Genomic DNA, 22429 nt, shown 5'->3' on the forward strand with positions numbered 1-22429 from the left:
TATTTTTAAACAAAGTTTTAAAAGTTGACTTCGCTTGGCTGCACTGGGTCTTTGTTGCTGTGTGTGGGCTTCTCATGGCAGTGGCTCGTCTTGTCGCAGAGCATAGACTGTAGGCAGGCGGGCTTCAGGAGCTGCGCGCTCAGGCTCACAGCGGTGCCGGTGCCGTGTGGGCTCTGAGGTGCTGGGGCGAGCGAGCATAGGCTGGGTAGCTGCGGCTGCGCGCCCCGGAGCATGCGGGCTTCAGGAGCTGCAGCACTCAGGCTTGATAGTTTTGGCTCTTGGGCTCAGTAGTTGTGCTGCATGAGCTTAGTTGTTCTGTGGTGTGTGGACTCTTCATGGACCAGGGATTGAACCCATATCCCCTGCATTGGCAGGCAGATTCTTGTCTACTGCACCACCAGGGAAGTCCTAACAATAAAGGTGTTTTGTTTTGTTTTTTTTTTTAAGGTAACATCAGGGACTCCTTGTAGATACCACTCCACTGCCTGGACTCAGGTGCCTAGACCCATCTTTACTACCTGCCTCCAACACCTCCCTCTTCATCCACCACTCTCTCCCATTTCCCCAAGTAGACAGCAGAGGGTCCTTCCATTGACAAATACACTTGATAATTATCCAAAGATAAGAGACTGTCCTGGTGGACAAGAAACCTGGGGTGGTGGAAGCAAAACTGAGTCAGTTCCAAAGTCCTCAGTCCAATTTCTGCCCAGCTCCCACAGGATCCTGATACCCTTCTCTTTTCTGAATTGGTCCATAAATCTCCTTATCAACTGCTTCTCTCACAAATCCCTGCCCAGAGCACCCTGTGTCTGCTTGATTACTTCCTGGCACTAAGCTGAGATAGGAATTTTCTGCTTCTGCCTTGTTCCTCATAAGCCAGTTACCATCAACACTTACCTATCTGGGTCTAGGGAACCTGTCCTGGATGGAGGCTGTCTTTGGTGGTGATGGGAGGGGAAGTTCTGGAATGGGAATTGGGGAGGATCCTAGAAACAGAAGAGGATCAATGACAGGGAACGGAGGAGGTCTATTTGAGGAAAGGAGGGAGGGTTCATTGAGGCATTGAGGAAAAGCCCAGGGTAGGAGATTGAAAGTTTATTTGGGGGTTGAGAAATCAAAGTGTACTCCCAGACTAGCAACATCAGCATCACCTGGGGACTTATTAGATATGCAGATTCTCTGCCCCCACCCCAGATGTTGAATCAGAAACTCTGGGAGGGTCGGAGACCATGATCTGTGTTTTACGGACCCCTCCAGGGGATACTCACATGTGCTAAGCTTGAGAACCACCATTCTCGAGTTACAAGCCCTCTTCCAGGAGTTAGAGGTATGCATACTATGGAATCAAACTCTTGTCTGGGAAGGTATACGGAGGAAATTGGAGGTATCTTCCAGAATGGGAAGGGTCTACCCTAGTGGACCTCTAGAAGGGTGGAAAACTTTTGTATCCTAGAAGGGGAAAAAGCCTATTTAGGAGAGTAGAGATGTATCTGCTTCATAAAATGGGAAGGTGACACTACCAGGGACTGAGGAAGCTTGACATTGTAGATCAAGTCATGGTTTAGAATGTGTAGTCTTGGATTTGGATCCCTGGATCCACCACATGAGTTGTATGACCTCACACTAGTACTTAACATTTCTTAGCTTCAGTTTCCTTATCTGAAACATGAGAAGATAATAACTGGCCTTAGTGGTCCAGTGGCTAAGACTCCACGTTTCCAGTGCATGGGGCCCAGGTTCAATCCCTGGTCAGGGAGCTAGATCCCACATGCCACAACTAAGAGTTTGCGTGCTGCAACTAAAACAACAACAACAACAACAAAGAACCATACATCCTGCAGGCAGCAACTAAATGCCCTGCATGCCACAATGAAGACTGAAGATCCTACCGGTCAGAGCTAAAACCCGGTGGAGCCAAATAAAACAATCATAGTAACAAATACTGGCCTCTAAATTTGTGAGGACTGGTTAGACTGTTTAATCAACAGATAGCTATAGAGTGGGTTTTCTGTGTACAAGTTCTGGGAATTGAGGGGAGAAAGAGACCTAGCTCCGTCTTTAGAGCTCATATCCCTAAGATGAGAGCCGAGCACATAGAAGATGTTCAACAAATGTAGTTTCCTCTCCTTTGCCAAGGAAATGAGAGATTCTTCTGGGGAAAATGAAATGACCTTGAACCATGATAAGTCTGACTTAGAAAGTAAGACTTAGAGAGTAAGGATATATGATCTGTTTTTGAGAATGAAAAATCACCAATCTAGGCACTTGAACACTTGAATCTCATAAGAACCTTCTGAGGTAGACATGCTGGATTTTTATCATCCCCACAACTTGAATGATGCTCAGAGAGGTGGAGAAATTTGCTTCAGTACAGAATTAGTGAAAGCACCACGGGTAGAATGCATATCTTCCAACTCCAAATTCAGGACATGAAAGAAGTGTTCACAAAATGGGAGAGGGTGTCCTGTGTCCTAGAGAACATCCCAGGGAAGAGACAGGCGTTTAGTAGGCACATGACAGGTGTTCTTCTTCTTTTTTTCTTTTTTTCTGCACAAAGGTTTCTTTTTATTCATAACATAGGCAAAGTTATTTAAGTCAATAATTTTTTAAGGATTTTCACATGTCCTGATTCTTTCCACTGTCAGTCACCATAGTTCCTCCAAAGTTGTCATCTTCAAGGCAGCCCTTACAAAAAGTTCTGCTCAATCCACAGCTGTGATGCCACAGCTGTTTTAGTTGGGCCTCTTTGATCTTCAATGGAGTGCACTTCAAAGTTTGCCACCTGTAATCTTTAAGATCCAATTTCCTCAAGCAGTTCACTGTAGGATCCTGTTTAGGGTCAGGGGATGGGATGTCTAGTTCTCTAAAAGCTTATCAAGTTCAAATCATATTAATTCCTAAGTTATCACACCCTAAAACTTGACAGAGATCATTGGGATATGCCAATACCTTTGGAAAATCCAGACACTGTATTCCGAAGATAAAAGCCTAAAAAAAGAAGCCCATCTTTGTTTGTTTTAATGACAGGTGTTCTAACCCAGGGAATTGGCAGCTTCATCTAGGGTAGTGGCTCTCAACTTGGCCAGCTCAGTGGGATCAGTTGGAGAGCATTTAAAAATACTAATGCCTGGATCCAACCTTAGAGATCAGCATGAACTGCTTTAGAGTGTTATCTAAGCATCTTTTGAAAATCCCCAAGTGATGCTGTGTCTCAACCAAAGCTGGGGACCACTGCTCTGGGGCCGGGGATGTGAATCACACAGGGTGGAAAGCTGGTAGAAGATTTGGGAATGTTGATCTCTGAGGATAGGGAAGTCTATCCTGAGGAATGGGGACAGAGCATTCCTAAGGAAGGGGAAGAAGTTTTCCTGAAAATTGTCAAGTCATATGGAGGAGAATGTCCTTAAGCTGTGGAGGTTATGAACAGCCCGTCCAGAGAGTGGAGGGAGACAGTCCTGGAACAGGGTTTCCAGGGGCTTCATAGCAGAGTGGGTAGAAGTGAGGGCTTTAGGGTTTAAGCCCTATTCTGCTACCAATTAGATTTGGCACATGGCTTCTTGGCACATGGCTTCACCTCAGAAACCTCAGAAACTTATGCCTCAGCTTCTTCATCTGTAAAGAGTTGTTGTAACACCTGCCTAGTAGGGTGAGAATTAAATGAGATAATGCAACTATTGGAGGGGGGAGCCTATAGTAGAGGACTGGAGGTTACCTGGGAGAATAGAGGGTCCTGAGGAACAGTGGTGATGTGGGGCATGGGATCAGAGGAAGGTAGAGAGGGCTGGACCTGAAATGTGTTTGCAACTCTAAGTCACAGGGCGGGGCCTGGAGATGTCTGCAGGCTGCAGAGAGGCTGGAGGAGGGTGGGGAACCCGCGGAGGAGAGGTTTGACTGCTAGTAACCTCTCGTCTGCTGCGGTAAGGAGAAGCCTCAGCAGTGGCAGCAGCCTCCCCTCCCATCCATCTTTGCTATGTGACAGGTAGGAACTTAAAAGCTCAGGTCACGTGTCTCAGCTGGCTAACCTACTTACCCCCTTGAAGACTGGGGCTGGGGCAGGCTGGGGCCAGGAGGAGATGCCTCAGAAAGGCACAGGGCAGGGGGAAGCCCCTGGAGTGCCTTGGAGTCTTACAGGCTTGTAGGGTGAGGGTGAGGATGCACATGTGTGTGAGAAGATGCCAAACACAGTGTTCTGCTCTACGCCCTGGCACACATGTACCTCCAGCATCAGGCGCTGTCTGTCTTAAAGGCCCAAATTTGCCTGGGAGAACCGAGATTTCTACAGTTGGAAATGGAGAAGGAAATGGCAACCCATTCCAGGATTCTTGCTTGGGGTGGGGGTGAGAATGTCCCACGGACAGAGGAGCCTGACTGGCTGCAGTCCACGGGGTTGCAAAGAGTGGATGACAGGAGCAGGCTGGGCTCTGGGTACCGGTTTAACCTTGGAGCTGCCTCTGAATTCTCCAAAAGCAGCTCTGTCCCTTTTTGACTGGTCTCCTGGCCCTCAGAGAGGGAAAGGGGAGGTGGGGAGGATGTCCCAAGACTCTTGCTTGGGAATTCCTGGGGGATGCTGAGCTCAAGGGCCAGAATTGAGGGAAATTGATGGGGGTGGGGTGGTGATGCAGACAGGCTTGCAGCTCCACAATCCCCTGAGAGTGACGGAATCTGCACCCCGCCTCCCCCACCACCATTGTATAGTCTGAAATTCAGGGACCTGTCTCCACTGAGCGACTTCAGCTCTCTTCACCGCCTCAGAGTCGGCCTTTTGCCACCAATCCCCAGTCCTGGGTCCACACTTGCACTCTCTCCCGCACCGCGAGTAGCCGAGTAGCCGGCGCTTCTCTCCCCTTGGCCATCCTCGCTCCCCGCGGGCTGCGGGGCGGCGTGGGCCCTTTAAGAAGCGCAGGACCGGCTGGTAGCAGCTTGGGCGAGAGCGCAGTCGCCCGGCGGCTCGGGAGGACAAGCCACCAAAGATCGGGCTTAGGGAACCGGGTGTGCACGGCCGAGAGGGGAAGGGGCACGCCCCAGTCGCCCCTCCCCAGACTTGTCATCTCTTTTCTGACCTGAGGCTCGAGCTCTCCGCTGTCTCCTGCCCCACTCTGGCCCCGCCCCGGCCCGGCCGCCGGGTTCGGGAGCCGGGACACCGGGCCCAGTGCCGCAGCCAGAGGCAGGTAAGGAGGACCTAGCGTTTCCATCCTCAGCCCGTGGCAGCGCTCATCATCTCAGCTCTGCACCAGCCCGGGGAGCCTCAAGGTGACCAGGCTTGCGGAAGATGGGAGGGGAATGACCCCCAATGCGGAGCTTAGTTGGCAGTGTGGGTTTTGAGTCCGGGTGGTGAGCCCGTTTGAGGCGAGAGCCCAGGGCGCGCGGACCCAGGGCCGCCGGCAGGAGGGACTGGCCAGGGCACCTCGCCTAGAGATGGGGAGGGAGGCGCAGCGGGAGGCCCAGAGCATCCTCTTCCTCCGCCTTTGCCTGGTCCATCCTGCTACCCTGATTTCCGAGCAGGCAGCCTCTACCAGCCGCCCTTTCTGCACAGCCCCCACCCCCCACCCCTCCGCGCCCTATCCTGTCCCCAGAGACTGCTGGCCTGCGGGGTAAGGAGATTAGAACCTCCGCGGGGAGGAGGGAGCGGGTGTGGACTTCGAGGGGTCTGGCTGGGGCTGGGGCTGCCCGGGACCGTGGAGAGGTGGGAACTGAACATAACTGCGCTGGGAGTGGTGGTCGGTGGAGGGCAGATGCTCTGGAGGTAGGACGCGGGAGCTTCCGGTAGCCGATCTACCCTGAGAAGGAGGCGGGGAGGCGAGGGCACAGGAGAAAGCACGGGAGCTCCGAGCCAGGGATGGAGGTCTGCCCCAAACTGAGCAGGGCCTCTCCCTTCAGGCCGGACTTGGCGTGATGGCGGAGAAGACTCTGGAGGCCGTGGCCTGTGGACTACGACCTGGAGCTGTGGCCATGGCCGTGGCGCTGGAAGACGGGGCGGAGCCCCCTGTGCTGACCACGCACCTGAAGAAGGTGGAGAACGACATCACCGAAGCCCAGCGCTTCTCCCACCTACCCAAGCGCTCAGCGGTGGACATTGAGTTCGTGGAGCTGTCCTATTCCGTGAGGGAGGGGCCCTGCTGGCGCAAACGGGGTAAGGGAGCAGTCTGGTGGGGAACTGTGGGCCCCTATGAGTTGCCCCTTCTGGAACAGGAGGCCTGGGTTTGTCCCCTGTTCTGCAAATCCTGCAGGAGCCAGTCCACTAAAATCTCAGCCCCTCATTCACTCTGCAGACAGCTGAGGTGCCAGGGTCTGAGCTCCCTTCACACTGTAAACACCATGGGACACGAGGTTCAGTGGGTTATTTCCTCTTCTGAGTTGACGCTTCTGTTCCTGGTCCTTGAGGCGTTGTCCTTCTTTGTTTCAGGTGGAGCTCCTGCCTTCTAAGGTGGATTTGAGAAAGTCTGGGCTGTGTGGCAGCGGTTGTCCTCAGTGGTTAGCAAAAATCCTTGGACCTATGGAGCACTGCTAATTTTAAAAGATGTTCTCATTCCTGTCTTCTTACTTCATTCTTGCCAAAGTTCTCCAAGGCAGGGAGGGTGAAGGGTTGGTAGGATAGGTGACATCTTGTTGTTTAGTTGCTAAGTCTTGTTCGACTCTTTTGAGAGCCCATGGACTGTAGCCCTCCAGGTTCCTCTGTCCATGGGATTTCCCAGGCAAATTGGCCTGGGTTGCAATTTCTTTCTCCAGATTTGCCCGACTCAGGAATAAAACCTGGGTCTCCTGCTTTGCAGGTGGATTCTTTACTTCTGAGCTACCTGGGAAGCCCTCTCTATGTTGCTCTTATGAAAACTGAGGCCCCAAAAAGTTGAGTAACTTGACCGATGTCACACAGCTAATAAGTGGCAGTGTGAGGACCAGAAGCCAGGTTTCCCAGCTCTCCTTGCAGTGTTCCTTTCTTTCTCTTATCTTCCCTGTTAAGCATTCCCATCTGCACTGCTTCTCTATTTAAGACAGGTGGGTAATGGGATTGCCTGCGACTCCAAATTCTCTGAATCCTCACCATCTCCCATCTTTTGCTCTTCACCTCATCCCCCTGCCCTGGGCAGGTTGAGCTGGGAATAGAGAAGCTGGGGTTTCCCTAGAGCCTGGGTGTGGATCAGGGGTGGAGCTGGGACATTCTTCTCTGAGGTTTAATAGATGTTTGGGGTGCTTCTGAGCAGAGCTGAGCCTATACTCTCTCTGCACTCCCTACCCTCACTTCCATGAGCGACCAAAAGATCACAGGGTCTGAGTCACTAGACTTTGAGGTATCTGGGCTCTCTGCTCAGTGCCCTCGGTCCTGAGGCCAGTTTTGGGCACAATCAGGAGGTACCTGTTATTTCCTTAACCCTCAGTTTTTTTGTTTGTTTGTTTGTTTGTTTTAATAGAGTGCAGTTTATTACACTGGCAGGCCCAAGGCAGAGTCTCCTCTTAGCCAAGGACCCCGACCAGTTTTTGAGAAAACATTATATACCCTAAGTGTACTTGCTCAAACCCACCTCCCCAAATTCCTTGAAACTAGTCTGGACTAGGTAAAAGAGAGATACGATCAAAGTTAACCCATGATTCATGTGTCGCAAGACTAGCTAAATAGTGGATATTTACCAATAGGCCTGTGGTCATAGCCCAATAAACATAATGGAATTTACCACTTTGTTCTGTTACAGAGATAATTAGCGTATTGTTTTAGGCAACAGAGAATCCAAGTACAAGTCCTGAGGCGCTTTTATCTAGGGAGTCTGATTTTCCATTGGTATGCCATTTCTATAGACACCCGGCACAAAGTTCAGAGTCCTTTGGGAGGGTGACCATGCGTGTAGCCTAATGTTCACAGCCTGGCCTAGGATGGAGTCCAGCTCTGTCTGTTTCCTCCTTCATTCCCCCTTCTTGATGCTCTTAACTCATATTATGAGCATCATTTATAGGGATATATTGCACCCTGGCTCTCTGACCGCCAATTTAGGAGAATGACATCAACCTTCGGGTTACAAAGTTCATAATACATTGTAAAATTCAGGGTCCACAAAGCAGAAATATCAAGGCAACTATAACAATGGTAAATATAGTTTTCCACCAATCGCCCTTCACCCAAGATAGGACTGAAGTCCAGAAAGGAATGTTTTCATTTGACATTGCTTTTACCTGGTTTTTCATGTCATCTAAAGCAGTGATACATTGCCAGGTAAGTCAGGAATGCATACACAACATTCAACCTTAATTATAGCACAGGTCCCTCCTTGAGCAGCTGTGAGTATGTCCAAAGCCATTCTATTTTGAATTACCGCTTTTCTCATTTGGCTTTGCTCCTCATTTAAGTCTTGGATGGCTTTTGTTCTATCTAGGAGGGCCTGTTTTGTGAAATTAGTCAAGGCCTCTACTTTAATCATAATATCTGTTGTCCCTATAAGTAAGTAAGTAAGTGTAAGTTAGTAAGTATAGTTAGTCAGTCGTGTCCAACTCTTTGCAACCCTGTGGACTGTAGCCCGCCAGGCTCCTCTGTCCCTGGGATTCTCCAGGCAAGAACACTGGAGCGGGTTGCCATTTCCTTCTCCTTAACCTTCAGTTTTAAGGACTTCTCTGGTGGCTCAGATGGTAAAGAATCTGCCTGCAATGTGGGAGACCGGGGTTCGATCCCTGGGTTGGGAAGATCCCCTGGAGAAGGGAATGGCTACCTCCTTCAGTATTCTGGCCTGGAGAATTCCATGGACAGAGGAGTGTGGGTGGTACAGTCCATGGGACCGCAAAGAGTTGGACATGACTGAGCAACTAACACTTTCAGTTTTAGGAGAAATGAAAATACAAAAGAAGTGTCTAGATGGGCCAACTCTCTGGTGGCTTCAACTCAACTCACCAGCCACAAATGGGCACCCCTGACCAGGTCCTGGAGAAGGCGATGGCACCCCACTCCAGTACTCTTGCCTGGAAAATCCCATGGACGGAGGAGCCTGGTAGGCTGCAGTCCATGGGATTGCGAAGAGTCAGACAACTGAGCAACTTCACTTTCACTTTTCACTTTCATGCATTGGAGAAGGAAATGGCAACCCACTCCAGTGTTCTTGCCTGGAGAATCCCAGGGACGGCAGAGCCTGGTGGGCTGCCATCTATGCGGTCGCACAGAGTTGGACACGTCTGAAGCGACTTAGCAGTAGCAGCAGCAGACCAGGTCCTGCCCTCCTTTGCCCTTGCCAGCCCCATTCTGTTCTACTGGCCATTCTGCCATCTTTTGCATCCCTCGTCCCTCTCTCTGCCTTCTGTACTCCTCTCTCTGCCTGCTTTTCTCACGTGAATCCCTGTCCCTTTCTTTGGAGGACAGAGAGCAATTAGAGGCAGTGGTAAAGAATCTGCCTCTCGATGCAGGAGACACAGGAGACATGGGTTTGATTCCTGAGTTGGAAAGATCACCTGGAGAAGGAAATGGCAACCCACTCTAGTATTCTTGCCTAGAGAATCCCCATGGACAGAGGAGCTTGGTGGGCCACAGTTCATGGGGTCACAAAGAGTTGAACACGACTGAGCACACAGGCACATTCATTCATTTCAAGAGGAAAAAGAATAAAGGGCATGGAGAAAGGGAGATTCTGACTTTCCCAGGTCAGAATTTGTCACCTGCCTCTCCTAATTATATATGACATTTCTTGATAGTCAAAACACTTTTCTATTAATTATTATTAATCTCAGTTAATAGTCATAATAACCTTATTTTGTCCTTGGGAGGAGATACTACTATCCTTATATTACAGGTGAGGAAATGGAGGCCCTGAAAGAGTAAGTGACTTCATAAAATTGCAAAGAGAGTTACTGATGGAGGCAGGACTAGAACTCTGGTGGGTCTCCATCCTGAAAGCCTGGGAGGCAGGCCCTTCCCAGGTTGAGCAGCTGGGGTCCAGCAGGAGTCCCAAGACATAGGTTCTTAGCCACTTGTAAGCTGCGTGATCTTGAGCAGACTGCCTACCCTCTCTTGCTCTCACTTTCCTCACCTGTAAACAGGGATGATAAGAATACCCACCACATGGGCTTGTGCAGCTTAGCTGAGACGTTAGCCATGAAAATGCTTTGTGAAAGGCAAGCATTAAGATGATATTTGAATTTGACATCAGAGTTCAATCAAGTGCTTGGCGGTGATTAAATGAGGGGAAGGTTCATCATTGCCAATTTCTTCCCCTGCAAAAGAAATCACTTGTCGTGAGTAGCTCTGAGAGGCATATGCTGGTGTGCACAGCCACACGTCTCTCTGATTGATGATGACAATGACTGAAGCAGAGGGTCGGAATTCACGACGTCCCTTCTCCAAGTAAAGACCTTGTTGTGTGACCTTGGGTGTCACTGAATGTCTCTGGGCCCTAGCTGCCTCATCCGTGTTGCTATGGCAGTGACTGAGGCAACGAGCTTTGTAAACCAGAAAGCACCATCCAGGCAGTTAGTATGATCAGGATCCCACAGTGGACACCAGAGGATCCCCTGTCTGATGGAATGTGTTCAGAAGGACAGCTGGGTGCTGTGGAGGGAGGGTGAAAGATCACATCCCTTCACTGCCTCTGCTAATGAGGTAGAATGAAGAGGGAATTGGGCTCCATAGGGGACAGAAGAGAGTGGTAGTGAGTGTTGGCTGTCGGGGATTGGTGTTTCAACCTCACTGAGGCAGGCCTGTAAGCAGGGCAGGCAAGGCCAGCCTCCTTGGCTTCATCTTTCCTCTCCATCCCCTTGCCTCGGCAGTTGACTCTGTGGAATCTCTGCCCTCTGCTCCCTGGATTGTATTACATATATGTTGTTAGAGAGCAGCGTTTCCCTCCCAAAGCCTGGAAAGCCTCTGCCTTCCTTTTCCATTTTGAAATGCTGCTCATTCTTCAACACTTAGCTCAAATGCCACCTCTTCCATGAAGCCATTCCTGATCTCCCCCTTGTCCCTCTACCCTCTTCAGTTCTATTTTCTAGATTCTCATTGCCCAAAACTTATGCTTCTATGATAACCCTTACTTTATCTTTCTTCAGATCTATAGATGATTTCTTTTTTAAACAATTACTTGTTATTCATGTGACTGTCCTGGGTCTTAGTTGCCACATGTACTATCTTCAGTCTCCGTTGTGGCATGTGGGATCTTTAGTTGTGGCATGCAAACTCTTGGATGGGACATGGGAGATCTAGTTCTCTGACCAGGGATCGAAACTGGGTCCCCTGTATTGGGAGTGCAGAGTCTTGGCCACAGGATCACCAGGGAAGTCCCCGTAGATGTTTTCTTGTCCATCTCTTTTACCTAGACTATCACTGTCTTGAGTGCAGGAACTGTGTCTTCCTCGTTTTTTTTTTGTTTTTTTTTTTTTTAATTGAGTGTCTGATACAGAGTTTGGAATGTAGTATATATCAATAAGCATTATCACATGGAATTAACATTAAAATGCCACTTGCTTTTAATGCGCTCTATGTACCAAGCACTGTGTCATATACTTTACATACATATATATACATATTTCTTTATTCGTGGCTGTGCTGGGTCTTTGTTGCTGTGCAGGCTTTTCTCTAGTTGTGGCAAGCAGGGGCCACTCTCCGGTTGTGGTGCGAGGGCCTCTCGTTGCAGAAGCCTCTCCTGTTGCAGAGCACAGGCTCCAGGGTGCGCAGCTTCAGTAACTGTGGCACGTGGGCTCAGCAGTTGTGGTGCACAGGCTTAGGTGTTCCGTGGCATGTGGGACCCTCCCAGTATAGGGATCGAACCTGTTTCTCCTGCATTGGAGGATTCTTTACCACTAAGCCACCAGGGAAGCCCTATTTACATATATTATCTCACTGAACCTTTATAGCAACCCAATGAGATAGATGCTATCTATCTTACAATGAGGCACCTTACAAATGAGGCACCTGGAGCTCAGGGAGGTTAAGCAACTTGCCGCAGGTCACACAGCTAGCTGGTGAGTGTGGAATCAGAATTTGAATACAGATCCAACTGACTCCAAATGTGTACTCTCAATGCATATGCTGCCTCCCAGTGAGTGAAAGGTGAGATTTTACTGGGCCACATTAGGGGCTGCAGACATAAGCCTGGTGGGGAGACAGAGCACGCTGATGAAAGACTTTTAGAAGGAGGCCAAGGCTCTGAGAACACACATTCAGAACAAACACTTATTGAGCACCTAGTACGTGCCAGCCAATCTGCTAAGGTTACAAAGATGAGTCACACACAGACCCTGTCCCCAAGAGCTCACTGACTAAGAGGCTGGGGGAGGGGGCTGAGGGCCAGGCACCTCAAGCAACAAACACGCTGGCATATGAGAAGTGCTGTGGGAATAGAGGACAGTTACCTAGCTCAGACTGGAAAATTGGAAACGTCTTCCCGGAGTGGGTAACAGAGTGACCGCCGTGTTTGTAGAAGAGAAGTGGGGTCTTCTGTTGGATCCCCTCTCCATACCCATCCATCGGATGTGGGGATTTTCCCATGGCTTTCAGAAGAGCACTGTCACCTCAGGTACGTTGACATGAGTGGTGGTTGCTTCTGGGGGGACAGAATGAGAGGGTACAGGTCATCACTGGGGCTCTGAGGGTCACTCTGCCATCCTAATCAAGCCACAGTGAGTAGAGACTGCCTAGTTCACTGATAGCCATGGCTGCTAAGAGTCTGAGGTGTCTCTGTTCATTGAAGCACTGATCAAAAGTTCCTTCCTACCTCCCACATTACAGGTTATAAGACCCTCCTTAAGTGCCTGTCAGGTAAATTCTGCTGCCAGGAGATGATTGGCATCATGGGCCCCTCAGGGTCTGGCAAGTCCACGCTCATGAACATCTTGGCAGGATACAGGTAAGGACAAGGCTGGGGTAGAATGGGGGCAGGACCCAGGAAGAGAGGTACCCTGGGGAGCACGGAAGAGGTTCTGAAGTGACCCTGACCTCCATCCCTAACTGACGACGTTCCTGCAGGGAGTCTGGAATGAAGGGGCAGATCCTGGTCAATGGGAAGCCGCGGGAACTGAGGACCTTCCGCAAGATGTCCTGTTACATCATGCAGGAAGACATCCTACTGCCACACCTCACGGTGCTGGAAGCCATGATGGTGAGAGCTGGACAGCCGTTGTCCCCTCCCAGTCCCCCAGCGCCTGCTGTCCCCACCCTTTCCATTGGCCAAGGGGTCATGTCTGCCCCCTTGCATGTCTGATCTGCCCCGTCTCTGGGCCCCAGGTCTCTGCTAACCTGAAACTGAATGAGAAGCAGGAGGTGAAGAAGGAACTGGTGAGTCGGTGGGGTGAGGAGGGGAAACAAGGCAGCTGCCCTTTCTAGGCCCTGAGACCTGGGGTGCCCTTGATTTGAGTGGGAGGAGAGGGTTGGCCAAGGCTGGGACACTGGGTTTAAGGGAGATGCTTATTTAAATTGGGGTGGTGGGACTTGCCTGGTGGCCAAGTGGTTAAAACTCCACACGTCTCTTACAGGGGTCCCAGGTTCCATCCCTGGTCAGGGGACTGAGATCCCACATGCCGTGCTGGGTGGCCAAAAAAATAAAACAATTAAAAAAATTTTTTGAATACATAACTACATCGGGGTGGTGCTGGGGGGAAGCAGAGACTCTGAAGCTGACCTGGGCTGTATGGGGGGCTGGGCCAGGTGACGGAGATCCTGACGGCGCTTGGCCTGCTGTCCTGCTCCCACACAAGGACAGCCCTGCTCTCCGGCGGGCAGAGGAAGCGCCTGTCCATCGCCCTGGAGCTGGTCAACAACCCACCTGTCATGTTCTTTGATGAACCCACCAGGTTGTTCTCCCCTCCTCTCCTACTGGGCTGCCCCCTCCCCTCAGCCCAGAGCCAGAACTGGAGGCTGCATCTGCTCCGCTGCTGGAGACCAGATCACGTGTTTGTAGCCTCCTGAGGCCAGAGAAGGGCTGCACCCCTGCCAAGCCTGTTGCCTAGCAGCCCTATCCTTCACCCTCACAGAAATCCCCATGTCCTCCCTGACTGATGCCACTCGATCCTTCTCTCCTCAACAGCCAATCAGAGTCCTGCTGAGTCTACCTTCTTTCTCCATCTCTCACATTCACCCCACCCCCATTCTTAGTGCCAGTGCCTAAATTTAGGATATCATCAACTCTTGCCTGCATTTCTGCAACAGACTCCTCTCTCCTTGTCTCCAGTCTCTCCAAGCCCATCCTTCCTCCAAACTGCAACCAGAGTGAACTTTCTAAAAGACAAGTCTGGCAATACTCACTTCTCTGTTTAAAAACATGCAACAATTCGCATTTGCCCTCAGAATAAAGGCAGAGGACTTACAAGGTCCAGGGCTGAACCTACTTCTCTGGCCTCACATCTTGCTTCATGCTGTCTTGTATTTTATGCTCTAATAAGATTGAATAGCTTATTATTCTCTTCGTCAAGCCATGTGTTCCATGCCTCTGAGCCTTGCACATGCTGTGTCTTCTGCCTGGAATGCCCTTCACCACTGCACCTGCCCTTGCCCCCTCACTTGGCTGAGCTCTTTCTTCTGCTAGCCTCACTCAGGAACCTCCCCTGACCCCTCTCCCAAACCTTTGTACAGCGGATGTGAATTCTCCCCTACTTTTCACCCCATTTCTACAGCATGGTTCACATTGTCTCAAATGATCTGTGCATTTCTCTCTCTCTCTCCCTTCCAACCAGAGTCTATGTCTTATTTATTTGTCTTTGTAATCCCAGTGGCTGGAATTCAACAAGTGCTTAATAATTGCTTGTTGCACCTATCCATAGTCTGGGCTTCTTGTTACCTCCAAACGCCTGAATCATACAATGTGGATGGGATATAGGGGTGGCCAGAGTGACCCCCTTCCTGCCAGCTCCCTCGCCCTCATAGCAGCTGCCCCATCCAGACACTACCTTGGCCATCCCCACCTCACCCTGCCCCCTGGTGGCCTCTCTCTGGACAGTGGACTGGACAGTGCCTCCTCTTTCCAAGTGGTGTCCCTCATGAAGTCCCTGGCCCAGGGGGGCCGAACTATCATCTGCACCATCCACCAGCCCAGTGCTAAGCTCTTTGAGATGTTTGACAAGGTGAGGGTCTCTGGGACTCAAAGGTGACTGACCAGCAATGGGGACAGGGCTGGGGGTCAGTCAGGGTGTGCTGGGACCTGCCTGACCCACTCGTGCTATTTTCCTTGCCCTTCTTTTTCCACCTCAGCTCTACATCCTGAGCCAGGGTCAGTGCATCTTCAAGGGCATGGTCACCAACCTGATTCCCTATCTGAAGGGGCTCGGTTTGCACTGCCCCACGTACCACAACCCGGCTGACTTCAGTGAGTAGGGGCCTGGTGGTCCAGGCTGGGATGTGGTGGTGGGCCAAACCTAGGGGTCCAGATCATATCCTTGGACCTCCCGGGGGCAGAGATCTCACTGTCACCTGCCTTCCACACACACTCAAAGAAGAGCTGACTTGCCCTTGGGAAGCAAGGAGAGATCTGAGCTGAGTGCACCCCTCTGTGTCCCCCAGTCATCGAGGTGGCCTCTGGCGAGTATGGAGACCTGAACCCCCTGCTGTTCAGGGCTGTGCAGAATGGGCTCTGTGCCCTGGCAGAGAAGAACAGTGGCCCTGAGAAGAATGAGGTTCCCGCCCTCTGTCCCCCTCGCCCTCTGGTGAGTAGGGGTGGAGGGAGCAGGATGCAGAGTTGGGGAGGGGAGACAGGACCAGGGACATGGCCCGGCCAGAGAGGCTGTGCCCCAGAGGCCTCCCAACCCCTGGGTACTAGGAAGAACCAGGACTTGGAATAGACCTACTATTAGCGGTGTGACCTTGGGCACATTACTTAACCTCTCTGAGCTTCGGCTTTCTCATTCATTTATTTGTTCAACAAATTCTTACCAAGCAACTGTAGTGCCACCTGGTAAGCAAGGTTGAATCTGTCTCTTGCTTCATGGCCCATGTGGTTTACTGTCATCTTTAACTTGGGGGTGATGATACTTATTTCACAGGCTTATTGGGAGGACTAATTAGATTAGTCACACAAAGCTCTTCCTACTCTAGCTGGCTCTTTTCCTTAAATGACATACTGTGACCACAGGGGACCAGAAGGGTTATTGTTGCTGTTGTCATCATTACCATTGTTGAAAATATTATTGTGAAACTGGTTGCATAAAGGTATTATGCCCTTAGGATAAATGTATTCAATGGATTAAAATTTCCCCAGAATGACTGGGGAATTCCCTGGCAGTTCAATGGTTCAGACTCTCTGCTTTCACTGCCTAGGGTGTGGGTTCAATCCCTGGTCAGGGAACTAAGATCCCACAAGCCATGCAGCTCAGTCAAATAAAATAAAGTTTAAAAATAAACAACTGATCTACTAGTAGCCACCACAGGTGTCCTTGACTCCTCTTCCGTCTCCTCCCTCCCCACTTCTGTTTACTCCCTCTTTGTGTCTCTCTGAATCTCACTCTGATTCACACCTCTAAGGCCAGCTTCCAGGTACCCAGCTCAGTGGTGGAGAATCCGGGAGGACCCTTGTCCCTGGGGACAGGCTCAGTGGTTTTCCCACCAACTGAGCTGGCTATGTGGTGGGTGGGTGGGGTGGGCTCACCTGATCCAATTTCCTCTCCCCAGGAAGTGGATACTGTTGAAAGCCACACCTTTGCCACCAGCTCCCTCACGCAGTTCTGCATCCTCTTCAAAAGGAGTTTCTTGTCCATCCTCAGGGACATGGTGAGACATCAAGTTGGAGGAGGGGGAGGCTGGTGTTGGCCTGGGTGTGTGTGGTGTAGGATCCCAGCAGTGGAGATGGCGATGGGTCCCTCTCCCAGCGGCCCCCAGTGCTCCTGTGGGTCTCTGTGCCTGTGAGGGCACACCCACGTTCCTATGCAAGTGGACTCACCCATCCCTAGCCTGTGATCCATCCTCTGTCATGATCACCCCTCACACAGGTCCTGACCCACCTACGGTTCATATCCCATGCGGGGATTGGCGTGCTCATTGGTCTCCTCTACCTGCAAACTGGCAACGATGCCAACAAGGTCTTAAACAACACCGGCTGCCTCTTCTTCTCCATTCTTTTCCTCATGTTTGCCGCCATGATGCCAACTGTGCTCACCTGTGAGCTGAGATGCCCTGGGCATGGGCGGGCGTGGGGAGCATGGGGTAGGGTCAGGGTGCTATGCCTCATCAGCCTGTGTCTTCAGTCCCCTTAGAGATGGCAGTCTTCCTGAGGGAGCATCTCAACTATTGGTACAGCCTCAAAGTGTATTTCCTGGCCAAGACCATGGCTGATGTGCCCTTCCAGGTGAGCCTCTTCCTCCTACCTCCCTGCTGCCTCCCTCCTGTCTTGCTCCTTCCATCCTTGCTTCCTGCCCCCCCCCAACCTTGTTACGTGCCATCCTTTCCTTCACTTCTACTCACTTAGCAAGAGGTGGTGAGTACCAACCATGCACCAGGCTCTTTGTCAGGCACTGGGGATGTAGCAGTGAACATGGCGGAAGTAGTCTTGACCTTGTGGAATTTATATTCCAGTGGGAATGAGAGGACAAACAACACATGATGAAAATAATAGCCCTACAAATGACACTTACTCAAGGCAGTAGAGAACAGCGTGGGCTCTGGAGCCTTGCTGCTCCTTGTTAGCTGTGAGACACTGGGCAAGTCACCTAATCTCTTTTTGCTTCCCGGGGGCAGAGATCTCACTGTCACCTGCCTTCCACACACACTCAAAGAAGAGCTGACTTGCCCTTGGGAAGCAAGGAGAGATCTGAGCTGAGTGCACCCCTCTGTGTCTCCATTTGTAAAATAGAATGATGATAATATCTACCTTGTGATTGTTTATGAGAATGAAATGAGTTAATACAGGTAAAGTACTTAGAATAGTGCTTGGATACTGAAGTATCCAATAATGTTTGCTGGGTTTGATTGTTATGGCCACCACCACCCTCTTCCAAGCACCAGGGTCACCAATGATCCACAGGGTACGTTTGAGCAAATTAGAAGAGGTGTCCCTTCCCCAGGGCGAGGGTGCACTGTGCCAGGGTGAAAAGAGTACAAGCTGGGGCTTGGCTTCTGGTTGCCTCTTGGTTGAGTGCCTTGTCCAGGGAGCAGCCCTCACTACTGTACTTCGTATCTCGGTCCCTGTTGCCCAGGAACTGATGGGGACAGAGGGCTCCCCAGGTGGTGCTCGTGGTAAAGAATCCACCTGCCAATGCAGGAGACATGAGAGACACAGGTTCAGTCCCTGGGTTGGGAAGATCTCCTGAAGGAGGGTATGGCAACCCACTCCGATATTCTTGCCTGGAGAATCCCATGGACAGGGGAGTCTGGTGGGCTATGGTCCATAGGGTTGCAAAGAGTTGGACACAATTGAAGTGACTTAGCACGTACAGTGGGACAAAAGGTGCTCATATGTAAAGTAATTAACAGTATAAGGGATCCGCTGGTCCAGATGGGATGGATCTTCAAAGAAGTCACCAGACCTGCATGGGCCTGAGTGGGCCTGATGGAAGATGAATGAGGTTATTAGAGCCAGGGAAGGGGACACATGTCAAGTTCATGTGACAACATGAGCAGGAGGACAGAGGACCAGGCATGGACACTCTAGCATTGGGGTCCTAAAGGCTCCTGCCTGGGTGGAGTTGAGGGTCTTGGCCACTGCCCAGCCCTGTGCCTTCTCCCCAGGTGATATTCCCAACTGTGTACTGCAGTATCATGTACTGGATGACAAGCCAGCCAGCTGAGACCAGCCGCTTCCTGCTCTTCTTAGCCCTGGCTACCTCCACCGCCTTTGTGGCCCAGTCTTTGGGGATGCTGATTGGAGCTGCCTCTAGCTCCCTACAGGTGAGGGGCTGGCACGTGGGGACCCCCAAGAGAGGGATCGAAGTCTAGTGGGAGGAAGCAGGGGCTGGCCTAAGGAATGGGATGGATCTCTGGGAAGCCCGGGTCCCCCCAACCCCAGTCCTGAGTTTGTCCCGGTCACCCCTGTGATGGCCCGGTCCCCTTCCCTCCCCTGCAGGTGGCCACCTTTGTGGGTCCCGTCACCTCTGTCCCTGTCCTCCTGTTCTCCGGTTTTTTCGTCAGCTACAAAACCATCCCCAGTTACCTGCAGTGGAGCTCCTACCTCTCCTATGTTAGGTCAGTACCCCTCCCCTTCCCATCTGCCCCTGCTCCTCCTTGCAGGAGGCCGTGCCTCCAGGTGAGAGATTGCACCTGGCCTCTGGCAGTTTGCCCAGGTGGCAGGGGCCCTGTGCTCTGTCCTGCTCTGATGCCTGTGATTGCCTAGGTATGGCTTCGAGGGTGTGATGCTGACCATATATGGCATGGGGAGAGAAGACCTGAGCTGCCTGACAGAACACTGCCCTTTCCAAAAGCCACAGAGCATCCTCCGAGCCATGGATGTTGAAGGTGGCAAGCTCTACATGGACTTCCTGGCCTTGGGCATCTTCTTCCTGTTCCTGCGGCTGCTGGCGTACCTTGTGCTCCGCTACCGAATCAAGTCCGAGAGATAGAGCTTTGCCTTGGCCTGGGCCCCAGCCCTTCGGGACTGTTTTAACCTTGTAGACTTGGGCCCTCCCCCTCTCAGCTCCTTTGCAGGCTGGCTGTCGGACTGCGCTCCCAGCCTTGGCCCTAGGGGTGGGGGTGCCAGGCCTCTCTGCCATGACCAGGAGTCTTTCCGAGTTGACGAGGTCTGTAGCTTCCTCCCTCCTCTCTCCAACACCTGCATGCAAAGACCACTAGGAGGCTGCCACCCTCCTTCCTGCCCCGCCCCCGACACCCTCCTCTGTTGTCTGTCTGGGAGCCCCAGGCTCTCCAGGCCCCCTCTCACAATTGACCAAAGTGGCCCTCCTTTTGGGTCCCACCACACAAGTGTTTGTAAACTGGCTGTTATAAGGTTGGGGTTCAAGGGCTGGGTCCCGGTGAGGTCCCCTGGATGTCCTGTTGGAACGGGGCAGGGACAGGCTCTGGAAGCCTCTTCTTCCTTCTCCTTACTTCTCTCCGCCCCCTAGACCCTGGCTGATCTGGACAATCTGTGGAGACAGGTGTTTGCATCTGTCTGGACCATCCCTCCCAGTCCTAGGGGTTGGAGAGGGCTGGCACCTTGGGCTGTCCCCCGGGCCCCTCTGGCAGGGGCTGGGCCTATGGCTCCTCTGCAATAATGTCTCTGTTTCTTTCCCATCTGTTGCTGGAAGTGGAGAAGACGATTTCTTCCAGGGTGAGGGTGGGGTGGGGTGGAGGGGGTAGTGGTGAGTGAGCGAAGACCCAAGCCTCCCTTCTTGCTGCTCATGTGGTCCCGCGGTGCTCCCTCCCCTCTCCTGAGTTACAGGCACATCCACACGACACAAACAGGCAATCTCTACCCTGCACACACTCGCTGTCCCCCCGATGGCTCAGAGGAAGGGTGATAGTGGCATGGTGGTGGCAGGTGCTGTGGGGAGGCCAATGCTAACCTCTTCCTGGGGCCCCCACTTTGACTCTAAGGATGAGGCTGGTGCTGCCCTGGCCGTCTCCAGGAGCTGCAGGTGTCTACCCCCCAGTCTTCCCTCCTTCCCAAGCCTGGGGTGACATAGGGTACCAGCTCCCTGGAGTTCAGGACCCCACACAAGCACAAAGTGTGAGCATAAGTTGGACATGGTCCCCGCCTTGCCATGGCTCTTCTTTTGCGTGTCAAGCTGGCAATGTCACTCCCTCACCCCTTTCACGGCCACTTGCGGCTCATTCAAACTCCTGTCCATGTCCTGCTACCTGCTTCCTATCAGCCAAGGTGGGCCCTGGGTGTCAAAGCAGCATGGCCAGGGCACCAGAGTGACAGATGCATCTAGAACACGTCTGACTTTCCTGGGATGGCTGGGGTCCAGGCTCATTACTTCTGATTTCCTCTTCCCCTAGGGCACTTGTCACCTTTTCTTCCTGTGCACATACCACTCTACCTTCCTTACCCTGCCACGGATTCTCCCCATCACACAGAGATGCCCACTATATTTGTGGGATTTCACTCATTATTAATAAAACCTATATTTATACAGTATGCTGCGTGGAAATGTGTGTGGGTCTGGCACTCGGTACTATGGGCTATGAGGCGGTCTTCAAAGCTCTTGGTAAGAAGTCTATGCGCTTTAGGGAACTGTGGCAATGGATGGGAAGTCCTAGATGGAAATCAAGCTGGTGAGTGTGTAACTTATGAGATATCTGTATTATGCTCCACATCTTACAAATTTTTATGTTCACTATCTCAAGGAAGTCTCAGATCAAACCTGTGTTATCTCTCGTGACAACCCATTTTGCAGATAAGAGAACTGAGACTTGGGTTAAGTAACTTGCCAAAGGGCCCTGAGCTAAGGGAAGTGGGACTCCGCTCTGGCAACCAGGTCTTCTGCCTCCTGCCTCATCCTCGGCATCAGCTGATGACGCTTATTTATGGTGAATCTGCAAGCTGTGTGCTTCCCAGATGGCACTAGTGGTAAAGAATCTGCCTGCCAGTGTAGAAGACTCCAGAGACGTGGGCTCGATTCCTGGGCGGGGAAGATCCCCGGAGGAGAAAAGGCAACCCACTCCAGTATTGCTGCCTGGAAAATTCCATGGGCAGAGGAGCCTGGAGGGCTACAGTCCACGGTGCCGCAGAGTCAGACACAGCTGAGCACACACATGCATACACACACATGCAAGCTCTGTGCGTGGGTTCTCTGTCTGTTGCTTGGGTGAGTTCTTGCCTGACTGATACCCGGCTCTCTTTTCAGAACTCACTGAGCCCTGGTTCCCTGATTGTGCCTATGGGAGAGAGGGGAGGGTTAGGAGTCATGAAGGCAGTGAGAAGCAGAAAGCTCCCGGGGCCTAAGCCCCAGGATAAGAGTGGCAGGGACCCCACTGAGCTCAGCACAGCTTTCCCCATTTCCTCTTCACTTCTTTCCTACTGAGCCATACTTCCAGGGCAACTCATCAGCCATGAGGACTGCTCCGGTTGAAACCATCTGGTGTTGTCTGGGGGCTCCAAAGACCTCCGGTACCATAATTTTTTATGTCTCAGCACAGAGAAGATAGAAATGATTCATTAGAATAGGATGCTTGTGAGACTTACAAGCAGGCAGGCAAGGGATGCTGCACCCAGTACTTATTGGGCTACAGTTTTATAATCAAAAGAAAAATGAGGAAGGGGAGAAGAACTTCTTTGTCTTTAATGTTGTGCTTCTATCATCAACTCCTTCTCCAGGATGAGCAGGGGAGTTTTCTTGTCCCTGTATGGTCAAGCTAGGTCCACAAATTATGGACCAAATATTGTTTATGTGTGCAGAAAGCATGTCCTAGGAATCATTAACCATTGTTTGCTTGTTTTGGAGCACGTCTTGTGCTTCTGTTGCATGGTTTCACTGCTAAACAAGCTTGTGTGGTTTTGTGGTTAAGCAAACCTGCTTTCTTGAGTACCCATTAACTTACAGGGGTCTCCCATATTTTTTTACTTACAATCACCTAGTGGGATTAACTATTTAATCACCTACTTTGTCCCTGTACTCT

The 22429-nt window shown here is 51.4% G+C and overlaps 1 protein-coding gene across 5 annotated transcripts; it reads left to right on the forward strand.

Annotated features, from left to right (window-relative positions):
* Positions 1-3891: 3891 nt before the first annotated feature.
* On the forward strand, positions 3892-20948 carry ABCG4 (ATP binding cassette subfamily G member 4). 5 transcript variants are annotated; one of them, XM_043900837.1, is made up of 15 exons: positions 3892-3979; positions 5878-6130; positions 12686-12803; positions 12923-13055; positions 13181-13231; positions 13601-13746; positions 14889-15012; positions 15140-15254; positions 15449-15591; positions 16553-16651; positions 16870-17038; positions 17125-17225; positions 18605-18763; positions 18939-19057; positions 19206-20948. In XM_043900837.1, exons 2-15 carry the CDS (start codon positions 5893-5895, stop codon positions 19429-19431), a joined length of 1941 nt encoding a protein of 646 aa, XP_043756772.1. In that variant the 5' UTR covers positions 3892-3979; positions 5878-5892; the 3' UTR covers positions 19432-20948. The 5 variants fall into 5 exon arrangements, with proteins under 5 accessions (XP_043756772.1, XP_043756770.1, XP_043756766.1 ...); XM_043900835.1 differs by lacking the exon at positions 3892-3979 and adding an exon at positions 4929-5250; XM_043900831.1 differs by lacking the exon at positions 3892-3979 and adding an exon at positions 4929-5168.
* The last annotated feature ends 1481 nt before the right edge of the window (positions 20949-22429 follow it).

This window comes from Cervus elaphus, chromosome 1 (genome assembly GCF_910594005.1).
Source record: "Cervus elaphus chromosome 1, mCerEla1.1, whole genome shotgun sequence".
Classification (NCBI taxonomy): Eukaryota; Metazoa; Chordata; class Mammalia; order Artiodactyla; family Cervidae; genus Cervus; species Cervus elaphus.

Bases quoted from the DNA above. Each gene is read 5' to 3' on its own strand.
- ABCG4 (XM_043900837.1), top strand. From the start codon at position 5,893: ATGGCGGAGAAGACTCTGGAGGCCGTGGCCTGTGGACTACGACCTGGA. The intron at 13,232-13,600 runs GTGAGTCGGTGG...GGGCTGGGCCAG, and splicing joins AGGAGGTGAAGAAGGAACTG to GTGACGGAGATCCTGACGGC. The intron at 17,226-18,604 runs GTGAGCCTCTTC...CCTTCTCCCCAG, and splicing joins TGGCTGATGTGCCCTTCCAG to GTGATATTCCCAACTGTGTA.